Below are 13,199 nucleotides of genomic sequence, written 5' to 3'. Positions count from 1 at the left end.
AGCTACCAAGGGTTTTACCACCTCGACGGCAGATTGACCATGAAATTGAACTTTTGCTAGGAGTAAAGCCGCTAGCACGTGCCCCTTATCGAATGGCGCCGCCGGAGTTAGCTGAACTTAGAAGGCAACTGAATGATCTTATTGCAGCAGGGTTCATCCGTCCTTCAAAAGCACATTTTGTGGCCCCAGTGTTATTTCAGAAGAAACAAGATGGTAGTTTGCGCTTGTGTGTAGATTATCGCGCTCTCAATAAGGTGACAGTGCGCAACAAGTATCCCATTCCACTGATTGCTGATATTTTTGACCAGTTAAGTACAGTTAGATATTTCACGAAACTGGACTTGAGGTCGGGATATCATCAAGTGCCCATTGTTGAGGGAGATGAACTAAAGACCACTTGTGTCACCCGGTATGGAGCATTTGAATTCCTTGTCATGCCTTTTGGGCTAACAAATGCACCCGCTACCTTTTGTTCTCTAATGAATCAGGTTTTTCGGGACTACCTTAATCAGTTTGTTGTTGTTTACCTTGATGACATACTGGTTTTCAGCGCATCCTTAGAAGAACATAAAGAGCATCTTCGAAAGGTTTTTCAAAAACTCAAAGAAAATCAATTATATGTAAAAGGGGAGAAGTGTGCTTTCGCTCAAAAGCTTATTAAATTCTTGGGGCATATCATTGAGGAGGGCCAGATACGGATGGATTCAGCTAAAGTAAAAACTATCAAGGAGTGGCGAGCACCTTCATCCGTTAGAGAGCTGCGATCTTTCTTGGGTCTAGCCAACTACTATCGAAAGTTTATAGAGGGGTACTCCAGAAGAGTTGTATTGTTAACAAATTTACTGAGGAAGGGGGTACCATGGGGGTGGTCAGAAGAGTGTCAATCAGCATTTGTTGAATTAAAGGAAAAGATTGTAAGAGATTATGTGCTAATCCTTCCTGATGTGACAAAACCGTTTGAAGTGCAAGTAGATGCCTCAGACTTTGCATTAGGGGGAGTTCTCTTGCAGGAAGGGCATCCAGTTACTTTTGAAAGTAGAAAATTATCGGCTGCCGAATGGAACTATACAGAACAGGAAAAGGAGCTTCTCGCAGTGGTACACTGTCTTCGGGTGTGGAGGCACTATCTCTTAGGGTCCAAGTTTGTGGTAAAAACCGATAATGTGGCAGTTACTCACTTTTTGTCACAACCTAGATTAACATCAAAACAAGCCCGTTGGCAGGAGAAGCTAGCTGAATTTAATTTTGATTTTGAATATAAAGTAGGGAAGACGAATGAAGTGGCCGATGCTTTAAGTAGAAAAACCGAATTGGCAGCATTGAAACTCATCAGTCATCTATCAACTAGTAGGGTGACGTTATCTTTGAAGAATTTGATCCGGGAACATTTAAGTACAGACCAGCAAGCGCAGTCCCTGAGCACACTAATAGCAGAAGTAAAAACTCGACAATTCTGGGTAGAAGATGGACTGATTATGACTAAAGGCAGGAGAGTCTATGTGCTCAAAGCGGGAAACTTGAGGAAAACCCTACTAAAAGAGTGCCATGATTCATTGTGGGCTGGTCATCCGGGATGGCGAAGAACTCATGCCTTGATTACACAGGGGTACTATTGGCCGAATATGCAAGATGATGTGATGAGTTATACCAAAATTTGCTTGATCTGTCAACAAGACAAGGTTGAAAGAAAGAAGACCTCAGGCTTATTGGAGCCATTGCTTGTTCCTGCCAGGCCTTGGGAGAGTGTCTCTCTGGACTTTATTTCCTCGTTTCCAAAAGTAGAGGAGTATGACACAATTTTGGTGGTGATTGACCGGTTCTCAAAGTATGCAACTTTCGTACCAGCCTCGAAGCCATGTTCAGCAGAGAAGACAACTCAGCTATTCTTCAAGCATGTAGTGAAATATTGGGGTGTTCCAGAAAGCCTAATCAGTGATAGGGATGTTAGATTCACGGGGGGATTTTGGGGTGAACTCTTTCGCTTGATGGGTTCAAACCTTAATCTGTCCACCAGCTATCACCCATACACAGATGGTCAGACCGAATGTTTTAATGGGATACTGGAAGAATACTTGCGACATTTCGTTAACTCCAATCAGAAGAATTGGGTTACTTTACTGGACACGGCACAATTTTGTTTTAACTCCATGAAATCTTCTGCGACTAATAAAAGCCCTTTTGAGATCGTGACAGGTCAGCAACCGACTCTACCGCACACTCTAGCTGGTCCTTACAAAGGAAATTGCCCAAAAGCATACCAATTCACGAAACATTAGTTGCAAAACAGCGAAGTCACTCGAGCTCAGTTAGAAAAAGCATCGAAGCGCATGAAGAAATGGGCTGACAAAGGAAGACGACCACAACAATTTGAAGCTGGAGATCTGGTTCTTGTAAAAGTGCCACCGGAGACATTTCGCTTTCTTCGCGGCAAGGATAAAAAGCTGTTACGCAGTTACGAGGGTCCAATTAGAGTGATCGAGAAGGTGGGACATGCGTCTTATCGGCTTGAGCAACCAGAGTGGATGAAAAGCGACAGACGACTAGTCCATCCCGTGTTTCATGTAAGCAATTTAAAGCCATTCCGCACAGATGAAGCAGATCCGCACCAACAAAAATTAAGGAGATCAACAATTTCCAGAAGGCAGCCTGTCACCAAGGAAGTCCAGGAGATCATTGCAGACAGAGTCGTCAATCTAGAAGGTCGTTAACAACAACAATTTCTGGTTCAGTGGTTAGGACTGGGGGAAGAAGAGAATAGTTGGGAAACAGCAGACAACCTTCAACATGCCATACAGAAGATTGAAGATTTCAGAAATTCGTAGTCAACGACATCTACATCGACATCAGAAGAGTGAGAAGGCCTTCTACAACACATCGACGAGGATGTCGATAAAATGAGTGGGGGAGGATGTTAGGGTGTGACAATGTAATGGGGAAAAGGGGGAGTGAGATATTGCTATAATTGTATTCTTCAGGGATTTGGAATGAATATATGATTATCTATGTGATCGTTTGTATAATTATTCTCTTGTTGTTGAATAATACAAGTAGTCCCTTTTGTTGGGGTGTTTTGTTGCCTTGGATTGTGATGTCTCTGATTGTCATAGTCTTATTCGGTGTATAAGAATATATTGCTCGTGTGATATCCTATTGTTCCTTGGTTTTCTTGAGTATTGAGACTCACCAGGTGCTCGTGATTGCAGGCTTGATCGTGTGAGACTTGGCTGACTTGTCGAGGGAGAGCTCTCAACGAGTGCCACATGGCCCTTACTTGAGTCCCATTTTGGGGGTCCATGACACCTAGCATTAATGATGGAGTAATTCAAATTACATAGCATTAATGGGAGAGAAGTTTTTTAGAATTTAAATTGCCTAGCATTAAGAATGGAGTAATTCAAATTGCCTAGCATTAATAAGAGAGAAGTTTTTTAGTTTTTAAATTGCCTACAACTAATAATGGAGTAATTCAAATGTGTAAGGGAGATGAAGAGAGGGAATGACTTTTTTTTTTAAATTATTTTCTTGGGTTTTTTTTTTAATTCTTTGACCTGGCAAAGGAAGTGGAGGGTTCCTCCCATGAAATTTTTTTTTTATTATTGAAGCATTTTTTTTTTGTAACATTTATTACTTTTGTCGAAACGTCCCGGAGAAAGGTCTAGGAAGGTGAGGGATATGTTGGCCTAATAAGGCTTAATCTCATTTTGATGATGACAAATTAAGGATACTTAACATGTTTGTTTAAGTATAGTTTCAAGGCTCAAATGTCTTCATGAGATCAAGTTTGTGTGTTTGAAGAGGTTGAATGAAGTTTGTGCTTAAGGCAACGAGCTATGATGAATTTAAAGCATATTGAAGAATTGGACAAAGTATGGAAGTTAAAGCATGAAGACTTAGAATCTTAGATAGTCTTACCTTGTAAAAGTCTCATGTAAGTGTTTCACAATTCAATATTATTGATTAAAGCTTTTAGGAAATTTTCTAGACTTAGAGACCTATTTTTAAATCATGGAAAATATTTTCTTAAAGTCTCAAATAAGTTTTTCCAACTTACAAGTTAAGTGTTGAAACCAAACTTTGAAAAACAAAGAGTGGCCAAGAGGTCAGGCAACTGATGATATATCATCCGGCGGCGATGTGCTACTTGTTGCGATGTTCCTAACGTGAACTGGGACAAAGTGGCATTAAAAAGTATTTTCGTTGTAAACATAGTGTAATGGAGTCGCTACTAACCTTTTGGAGTATGGTTAGAACACTTGATTACTACCTAATTAAGGGTAGAATCAGTCTGTGTTACTAGAGTCGAGTTCGAGAGTTCGGTTATGCAAGAGAAAGGTGTTAGCAACCCCTATGCGCCCGTTCTACGAATGGTACCTAATTAATTGAAAATTATCCCACAAATCAAATTTAATAAGCCTTTGAAATTACTCAATTTCAAAAAATGTGAAGAAATGCACAAAATGAATACCATATAAGTATTCCCTCGGAACTGGGGCATACCGTACTCCAAAGAGCTCATGCCTCCCGTTTAAATCATCGGGATATGAAAATCGAGAAAATAATTTACAAAATACACTCCCAAGATTTGAAATTTTATCGGGTTTTTCAAAGTATGAAAAATAATATTTTGCGAGGTTTTTGGAGTGCATTAATGATGAAAAATTTGTAAAGATGAATTTCCAATCTCAAAAATATTTTTATATTTTTTTGTAATTTTTTTGAATTTTTATAACATTGTTTTATATTTTCCCAAAAAGTTTGATATAACAAAAAATAAATAAAGAAAATCAAGTCAAAACTATTATTTAGATTTTTCTCATGAGTTTTCTGAATTTTTTATGTTTTTCTAAGTGTACAAATATTTTTCTGGCTTTAAAATATATTTTTTAAAATTTTTTGTATTTTTTTTTATTTTTAAAATAAAAATTATTTTAAGATGAAAAAGCAATGAGAACTAGCTTAGAAACATTTTTAGAATTTTCCCCAATTATTTATTGATTTTTTGTAATCATTCTGAATTTTTACTATATTTTTATGAGTTTTTTTATGATTTTTAAAAGATTTTTTCATGAATTATTTAAGCATTTAAATAATAATAATTAAATAAAATAGAGAAAACTAGTAAAAACTGGTTCAGGAGGACGAACCGGTCAAACGGTGACCGGTCTGGGGGAAATAGGTTTAAGCTCTAGTCTAGGCCACAGACACGCGTCAGGGCTTTATTGGGGAATACATGGGGTTCGGGATCGGCTACGTGGCAACATCCTGACTATTCATTGAGGGCAAGGGACTGACAGTGTGAGACGAGGCTCCTTTTTGCATTAATTGCGAGGGAGATGAAGGTGCCACATGTTAGCTGACGCATGAAGGGAACAGACATTGAAGGGATGCTCTGCATGGTGTGATCACAACCGTCGAGGGGATGCAAAGATCTGACGGTGGAGGTTTGCTCAGCTAGGATTGCTGACGCATGAAGATTGTCACCGTGCGAGGCCACTGTGATCAGATGGGGGGTTAATAGGGCACGCATGGATTGATGACCTAGCGAAATCCTAGCCGTGTTCAGAAAACACATTACATACGGCCGGGATTTAATTACGCCGAACAGTAGGGATGCTGCCATGCGTCATGATCTGGTAGCTCCAAGGCTCAAGATACTTAAACTCAATCTTTTTGGTTTCTCTCATTTTTCAATTTCTTTGAGAATACTCTCCCTTCTCTCTTTTTTCTTTCTTTCCTTCTCCTCTCTCTCTTTTCTTCGAAACAGGCTCAGAAACCCTAATGGTTTTTACAACTTCAATCTTGCCTTTCCCCCTCTCCTCTCTTGTTCTTTTGTTCCTTTGCAAATCCGAATTCAAAAACCCTAGCTTGCTATCCCTGTTTCTCCTTCTCTGTTCTGTTATCCTCTAAAGGTTCTCACAAACCCTAGCTCTCCATCTCTGTCTCTCTTTCTCCCTTTCTTCTCAGTTCTCTCTTTCTCGAACCTGAGACTCTGCAATAGTTCTTCACTGAGGGGTTCTCTGAAACCATAGCCTCCCTTTGTAGCTCACACCTCTGATTTCTCACCTCTGATCTCCCATTAAAATCCCTCAAACAGGAGGAAACCCCACTCCTTGTTCTCTCAAGCTCCTATTAAACGAAATCTTTGAAGCCTTAGATCTCTACCGTAAACCCTTTTCTCAAAAAATTCTAGCACTCCAACTCTCCCTGGTACTCACTCTTATAGACCCCACCCCTCACTCACTTTGCTTTGAGGTTTCCTAAGAGGAACCTAGATTTCCAATTCTCTGTTGAAGTAGAGCAAAAAGGTTCTAACCAACTTCTTTCACAAGGTTGTAGTTTGCGGGGGAGGTGTGATTTGAAGATCCGAGGTTCTCACTAGGGGCCTATTCCAAGGGAGAGATAAGTTTTTCTTCTTCTCTTTTTTTGTATGTATTTTATGTTTTACTAGTGAATGATGTGTGTGGTTTGTATACTGACTGTGTTTGATGATGTTGGTTACAATTTTGGCAATTTATATCTTATATCTAGGTCTGTTCAGTTAGGGTTCGGATGCAAGTTCTCAGGTTGAAGACAAGTCTACTCGTCTTTAACTCAGTGAGTGCGTGAGGGTTAACTCGCGTGAGTCAACCTTATGGCTTGTGGACTTGGTTTGACCCGAACGAGTTAGGTGACGTCGGTCACGCGTGGGTCTAAGTCAGTGTGGGCTTTAATTTAATTTGCGAGTGAGCTCGGGTTAAAAACCTTTAATGGGCTTCACGTTAAAGTGTTTTAATGGGCTTGGGTGAAAATTTTTTCAAGGTTTTTGGGTTTTTTTTTTATTTATTTAAAACTAAACAAGTGGGCTTGGTTTAAAATTTAGTGGGGCTGTGGGTTAAATTTTAAAACAAAATAGGGCGGGGCTATTTGAAAAACAAAAGATGGGCTTGGGGTTTTCTCAAAACATACCTCATTAAGTTTTTTTTTTATTGGGCTAGCCCGGGGTTCATTTTTTTTTAAAAAAAAAATGGGCTACAGGTAAGTTTTCACAAATCGGTTGGTTGGGTTTTCAAAATGCTGGCCCAAGGGAACTCTTAAAAGCACAAGCCCAGGGTTAAAATTTTAAAATGGGCTAGGGTAAAAATTTGAAAAGTTGGGCTTTGGTTTGGTTTTAAAATTGGGCTTCAGGGTTGAGTTTGGAAACAATGGGTTTGGGTTTCAAGTCAAAACAGGTGTGGTTCAAATCTGGTTCGAGTCTGGAGTGTCTAGTTAAACCAAAATTAGCTCGAGTTCATATTCAGACATGAGATTTGGCGTGGGTACCTGCATTTATAGTTCACACACAGCTCTGTTCATATCATAAATAAAGTAGTACTCGGAGTATATATAGTTTTGGGATTTTACCTTCTCTTCTCCTCCTCTGGTCTTCTTCTCCAACTCCTGTGTATCCATCTGGTGTTTGGTTGGTCTTCTAAGTTGCTGCTTTACTATTGCTCTTCTGCTCTTCCACTCCTCCGCTCCTTTCTTTCTCTACTTACTTGCTGCTCTCTTTCTCCTCTTCGGCTCCTTCAGTTGAGTAGATCCTTCTAATTATATCTCTCAATTTGTAGAACCTATTCCACCTGAAGCTCTCAAACTGGCAAAACCTCCCCTCTTTCTAATTTACTATCTCTCCTCTCAAATTTTGCAGAAGTTTCCCTTCTTTAATTCTATCTTTTCTCAATTTCTACAGAGTGTTACTATGCTCTCTAATGGTGTCCTAGCTACAGTGCGAGCCTCCCTACTTATAGGGAGGCTTGGGGGTGATTTGGCGCCAAAATTTGTCCCCTATAACAAACCTGGCAGGGAATAATTCCCTTTCTGCTGTTGCGCATGTGCTTTTTTTTTTTTTTTTTTTTTGCATTTTTATTTTATTTCCTTAAATTTTAGTTAACTAATTTCGTTGCTCTTTGTGCGCAGGTGAACTGGAAGGTCCAGGTGGCAGCTCTGGAATGGAGGGCATGGAATTTTCACCTGTGTTTTTATTGCTTATATTGTATTTTTTTTTTTTTTTGTAAGTGGAGTATGTATGAACTCCTGAGTTGTTTCCCCTGCAACTTCTCTTTATACCATTTCCTATAACTTTTTATTTCAGCATTATATTCTTTGTTTCCTACATTTGCACCATCATCATCCTGTACCTCACAAAGCTTGGGCACGTGCCCTTTACTTTAATGAAATATGACCTAATATACTTTTGCACTTTTTCTTTTTGTCATTTTTTTTGTGTGCATGTGTATGCTAGGAGCTGTACTTGGGAATGCAATATGACTCTACACATTTCAATTTTGACCCAAAGAGTTGACCAACCTTGCCAAGGTAATAAAACATGACTTTGAGATTCCACTGAAACCCAATTTCAAATATTAACAGACTTAATTTTACAATTAAAAGACTCACTTTAGGGTCTAAGACTCAAATTAAAAATAAAAGATTCAGTTTTGAAATTTAAAGAATTTAACTAAAAATTAGGAAAACTCAGACTAAGAGTAAAGACTTTTTTTTTTTTTTTTTTTCAAATTATGGGGGCTAATGTGGACATTTATGCTGTGATTTAATTAGTTTTGTGTGGACATTTATGCTGTGGTTTGATTAGTCATGTGTGGACCAGTCCTGTGTGGACATTTATGTTGTGATTTGATAAGTCCTGTGTGGACATTTATGTTGTATTTGATCATGTGTGGACGATTATATGTTTTATGAATGTAGACCCTGTGTGCGTATAGTTAAAGACTGTATGAATATCCTGTGTGGATTGATTATAATATGGGTGTATGTGTGAAATTCTATGAAGTGATTGTGTTGGCCGTGTGTGACTTTAAATTAATTAAGTATTTATGGTAAAGTAGAGTACTCTACTTGAGGGCTTGCTGAGAAAGGCGAGTACTTTGGTAATTATTTGTGGATACTAGAGTAAAAGGAAGTCACTTTTATGGGCGGGTGATCCTCCCCATTCTCGGTGACTTTACCTAGATAGATAACCCGAGAGCTTACTGAGAAAGGTGAGTTCCCTGGTGTTAGCACTAGAGTAGAGGGAACCTACTTGTATGAGCGGGTAGACTTCCCTATTCTCGAGAATTAACAGTAAAATATTGATGATTATGGGTATGTGAATGGATGATAAAGACATTGACCTTGTGTGATCATGGGCACGATATTTAGGCTATTTGTGGATTTTGGGTACACTTTGGATGGATATTTTAATTGTATAATAAGCACTTCAGCCACACACTGTTATAAATTATTTATTTCTTACTGAGAGGTGTCTCAGCCCGTCATATGTTAAATCTTTTCAAGTTATCCAGGTGATCGAGCTTAAGTAGCTCTAGGGCGAGGTAGTTTTGTGAGTGAAATAGGAACGGTTATGTTTTAGTTTTTATGTTTTATTATATCTCATCCAGGTTTGTAGTGTAGAAAACATGATTATATGATATGAGTTTGTTGATGTACAAATATAAAACTTTGGTATATTATATTCGACGTTATTTTATTATTATTTTCGCTGCGTGAATGGTATTATAGACGCGTGTCAATCTCATAACACTCCGGGTCCCACATGGCGGGTCCGGGGCATTACAGTTTTACCCTTTGTTTGGAGGTCTTATTAGACATTCCTAAATTGTACTTTGATTTTCAATTTCCTTTTAATTAATTAATTAATTTATTTATTTATTTACTTTTATTTATTTATTTATTTATTTTATTTGTTATTTATGTATTTTTTTATTTTAAAGGATTTCATTAGAGACCATCAATTTCAATTTAGGGATAAATTCATAAATAATTAGGTATCGTTCGTAGAACGGGTGTGTGAGGGGTGTTAGTACCTTCCCCTCACACAACTAAACTCTCAATCTCGATTATGATAAAGCAGATTGAAACTACTGATTTCTTGACCTAGGAATAGTTTAGAGACCAATCAATGAGTAGTAAATAGGTATTCTAACCGCACCAAGGTAGATAATAGGTTAGTGGCAACTTCATTCAAATTTCAATATCTATTATCCCTCGCCTTTCCAGACCCTTCTCCGGAAAGTTGCCACAAAAGTAATAAATGTTACATAAAAGATGCATCAATAATAAAAGATTTGCCATGGGAGGAAGCTTCTACTCCCTTAGCCCGGTCAAAGAATTAACAAAAATGCTCAAGATAATAATTTTAGAAAAAGTCCTTCCCTTTCTTCATCTCCCCTACACATTTGAATTACTCCATTATTAATGGTTGTCAATTTGAATTACTCCATTATTAATGGTCGGCAATTAAAATTCTGAAAAACTTCTCTCTTATTAATGCTAGGCAATTTGAATTACTCCATTATTAATGGTCGGCAATTTAAATTCTAAAAAACTTCTCTCTTATTAATGCTAGGCAATTTGAATTACTCCATCGTTACTACTAGGTAATTTAAATTCTAAAAAACTTGAATTACTCCATTATTAACGTTAGGAAATTTGAAGTTTTAGTTTTGGGGAAAATCTTTTAATTTGAATACAAAATATTTTTGTTTAAGATGATGCAATAGTTAGAAATAACATATTAATTAAAAATTTAATTGCCACCTCATTTCTTTAATTTTATCATTAAATTTTATCGGTAAAAAATAAAGAATTGAAATTTCTAATTAATGCCTATATTATATTTTTTTGATAAAATACTAAAGATGTGGAAGGACATATCAAAAGTTTCACATAAAATTGATGTTTGAATAAAGAGTGAGTAGTTCCTCCACATACAATTTAGATCCCATTCATTGTGTTAGGACCAGAGGAGCCTATGGGCGGGCTTGATATACATGGATGAGCTTGATATACATGGGTAAACACCAATTTGACCCAAAAACTCAAGCTAATTTGGTCTTAGGTCCATCCATGTATATAACCATCATTCACTTAATTTTCTAATGTGGGATAAACTCATAAGTGGAATTCTCAACAATCTTCCCCTCACTTGTGAGTTCCTGCTTCCCCTTGAACGGAAACCGTCTTCCTTGTAGGACATTTCTCCAACAGTTACTCAAGTGGGTCTTACCACTGACGTCTTACGTGCCTTAGATTGCATTCCACGTGCCTCTAAACCAATCCTATCTTCCATGTCTTGACCCTATTCGGATCCATCAGTAGCCTAGATGATCCTTATTGGCCTCAATCACACACTTAGTCCTCCAACTATTAGCACGTCCGGAGAATTAGCTTCTCGTCTTGACTTTTACAATGTCTCTCACCCATAGTTACGAACCTTCGACTCTGATACCACTTGTTAGGATCGAAGGAGCCCAAGGGTGGACTTGATACACATGGGTGAACACCAATTTGACCCAAAAGCTCAAGCTAATTGGATCTTGGGTCCATCCATGCATATAAGCACCCATCATTCATTTTAATTTTCTAATGTGGGATAAGCTCACAAGTGGAATTCTCAACACATTGCATATAACAGTTCTAGTTAGGACTTACACCAAATTCAGTTTTTCACTTGTACAAGTCAAAGTGCTAACTTGATATCATGCAATTGATGAATTCTAAGTCTTACATGAAGGAACTGTTCTTACAAAGATTTATCACTCTTTCGTTAAAACATTAATTTTATATGAGACTTATGTACTGTCCTACTATATCTTCTTCAATATTTGTTCAAAAAATAACATTGGCATTATTAGAAAAAGTCGTATTCTTTATTTTTAATTGATAAAACCTACTACTTAAAAAAGGCAAATGATGTGGCAATTAAATTTTACAACCTTTTATTTCTAATCTTTGCATCATCTTAAACAAAAATATTTTGTAGCCAAATAAAGAAGGTTATTGAATAGAGAATTTTTTTAGCATTTAAATAATTATTGTTCATTATTTGGCATATATATATATATATATATATATATATATATATATATATATATATATATTGGAGGCTTGTTAGTGTATGTGATATAATCAATCATTAGAGGAAAAAATGGAGTCAAAATATTTGAAATTAGCACTTTTATTATTTGTTCTTGCTATATCCCATTTCTTAGTGATGGCGAGGGCAGATCTTATAGAAGACAGTTGTAAGAATACTTACAATTATACACTCTGCGTATCAACACTGAGGTCAGATCCGAGCACTTCCAATAGTACTATTAATGTCAAAGGGCTTGCATATGTGATGCTTAAGGTGCTTAATGCAAATAATACAAAGATTCTTGCTGAAGTAAGTCATCTACTTAATACAACGAAGGATCCATTAGCTATACAATGTCTTCATATATGCTTCACAGACTATATGGTGAATAAAGATTTCATTCAACATGCTTATGACTTTCTGAATTCAAGTGAATATGCCCTAACTCGTTCTGAAACGGCATTTTTGGCTGATGGGGCAATCGATTGCGAGTCTGCCTTCACTGAACCCCCAATTGCAATCAAGTCACCATTGACGACCGCAAACGATGTTTTTAAGCAATTAGCTTATATTGCTAGTGGTATTATAAATATTCTAGGTTGATTTGTTTTCATCAAACTTTCATCATTAAGAATAAAGAAAAACAAAGTTTCTTGCTTTTAAAATCATCTTAAGAATCTTTTATTTGTTTATATGTGCTTTTAAATTTTTCCTTTGTTATTTGATTATATTCTACCACTCAAACGACATTGACTAAGGTTATTCTTTGTTAAGAGAACCAATGATAAATGCTGTTAGTATAAACTAGAAATAATACTCTTTGAAGGTTGGAACTTCAAACTTTTTTGAATATTATCTATTCAAGGTTTGTTAATATGAAGCTTTAGTAATGACATCTTTCTTGAAATGTCATTGATCAAAAAATGGGACAATGTTGATTTGGAAATAAATAAACATAGGGTTCTCGAAGAGAGTGTCAATGGTGTTGATTACATAGAGGATTTGAAGGAAGGGGTTTATAAAAATTGTTAGCAACATTGTGAATGATCCTCATGTAATTTTTGTAAAGAATGGCATAATTAGATGAGATATTTTTGGCAAATGAAGCACGCCCCAAGTGTTATAAATTTACATCCATGCAACAAATCAAAAGAAAAATACAAGAAAACAAGATAATGATTTGTGTCTTTTGTCCATAAAGCCTATATAAAATCGTCATTATATCATCCATGAACATTGGTTTCGGTTTCAGCCTTCAATTAAAAGAATATACATGTCCCCTACGAAAAATCACAATTTAAAG

General features: G+C 36.8%; 1 protein-coding gene across 1 annotated transcript; it reads left to right on the top strand.

The window, feature by feature from the left end:
* The first annotated feature begins 12,031 nt into the window (after positions 1-12,031).
* Positions 12,032-12,499, top strand: LOC131156115 (cell wall / vacuolar inhibitor of fructosidase 2-like). The gene has a single exon (XM_058109562.1). The coding sequence runs from the start codon at positions 12,032-12,034 to the stop codon at positions 12,497-12,499; it is 468 nt and encodes a 155-aa protein (XP_057965545.1).
* The last annotated feature ends 700 nt before the right edge of the window (positions 12,500-13,199 follow it).

This window comes from Malania oleifera, chromosome 5, assembly GCF_029873635.1.
Source record: "Malania oleifera isolate guangnan ecotype guangnan chromosome 5, ASM2987363v1, whole genome shotgun sequence".
Taxonomy (NCBI): Eukaryota; Viridiplantae; Streptophyta; class Magnoliopsida; order Santalales; family Ximeniaceae; genus Malania; species Malania oleifera.
This window is presented reverse-complemented; position numbering and strand designations above follow the sequence as displayed.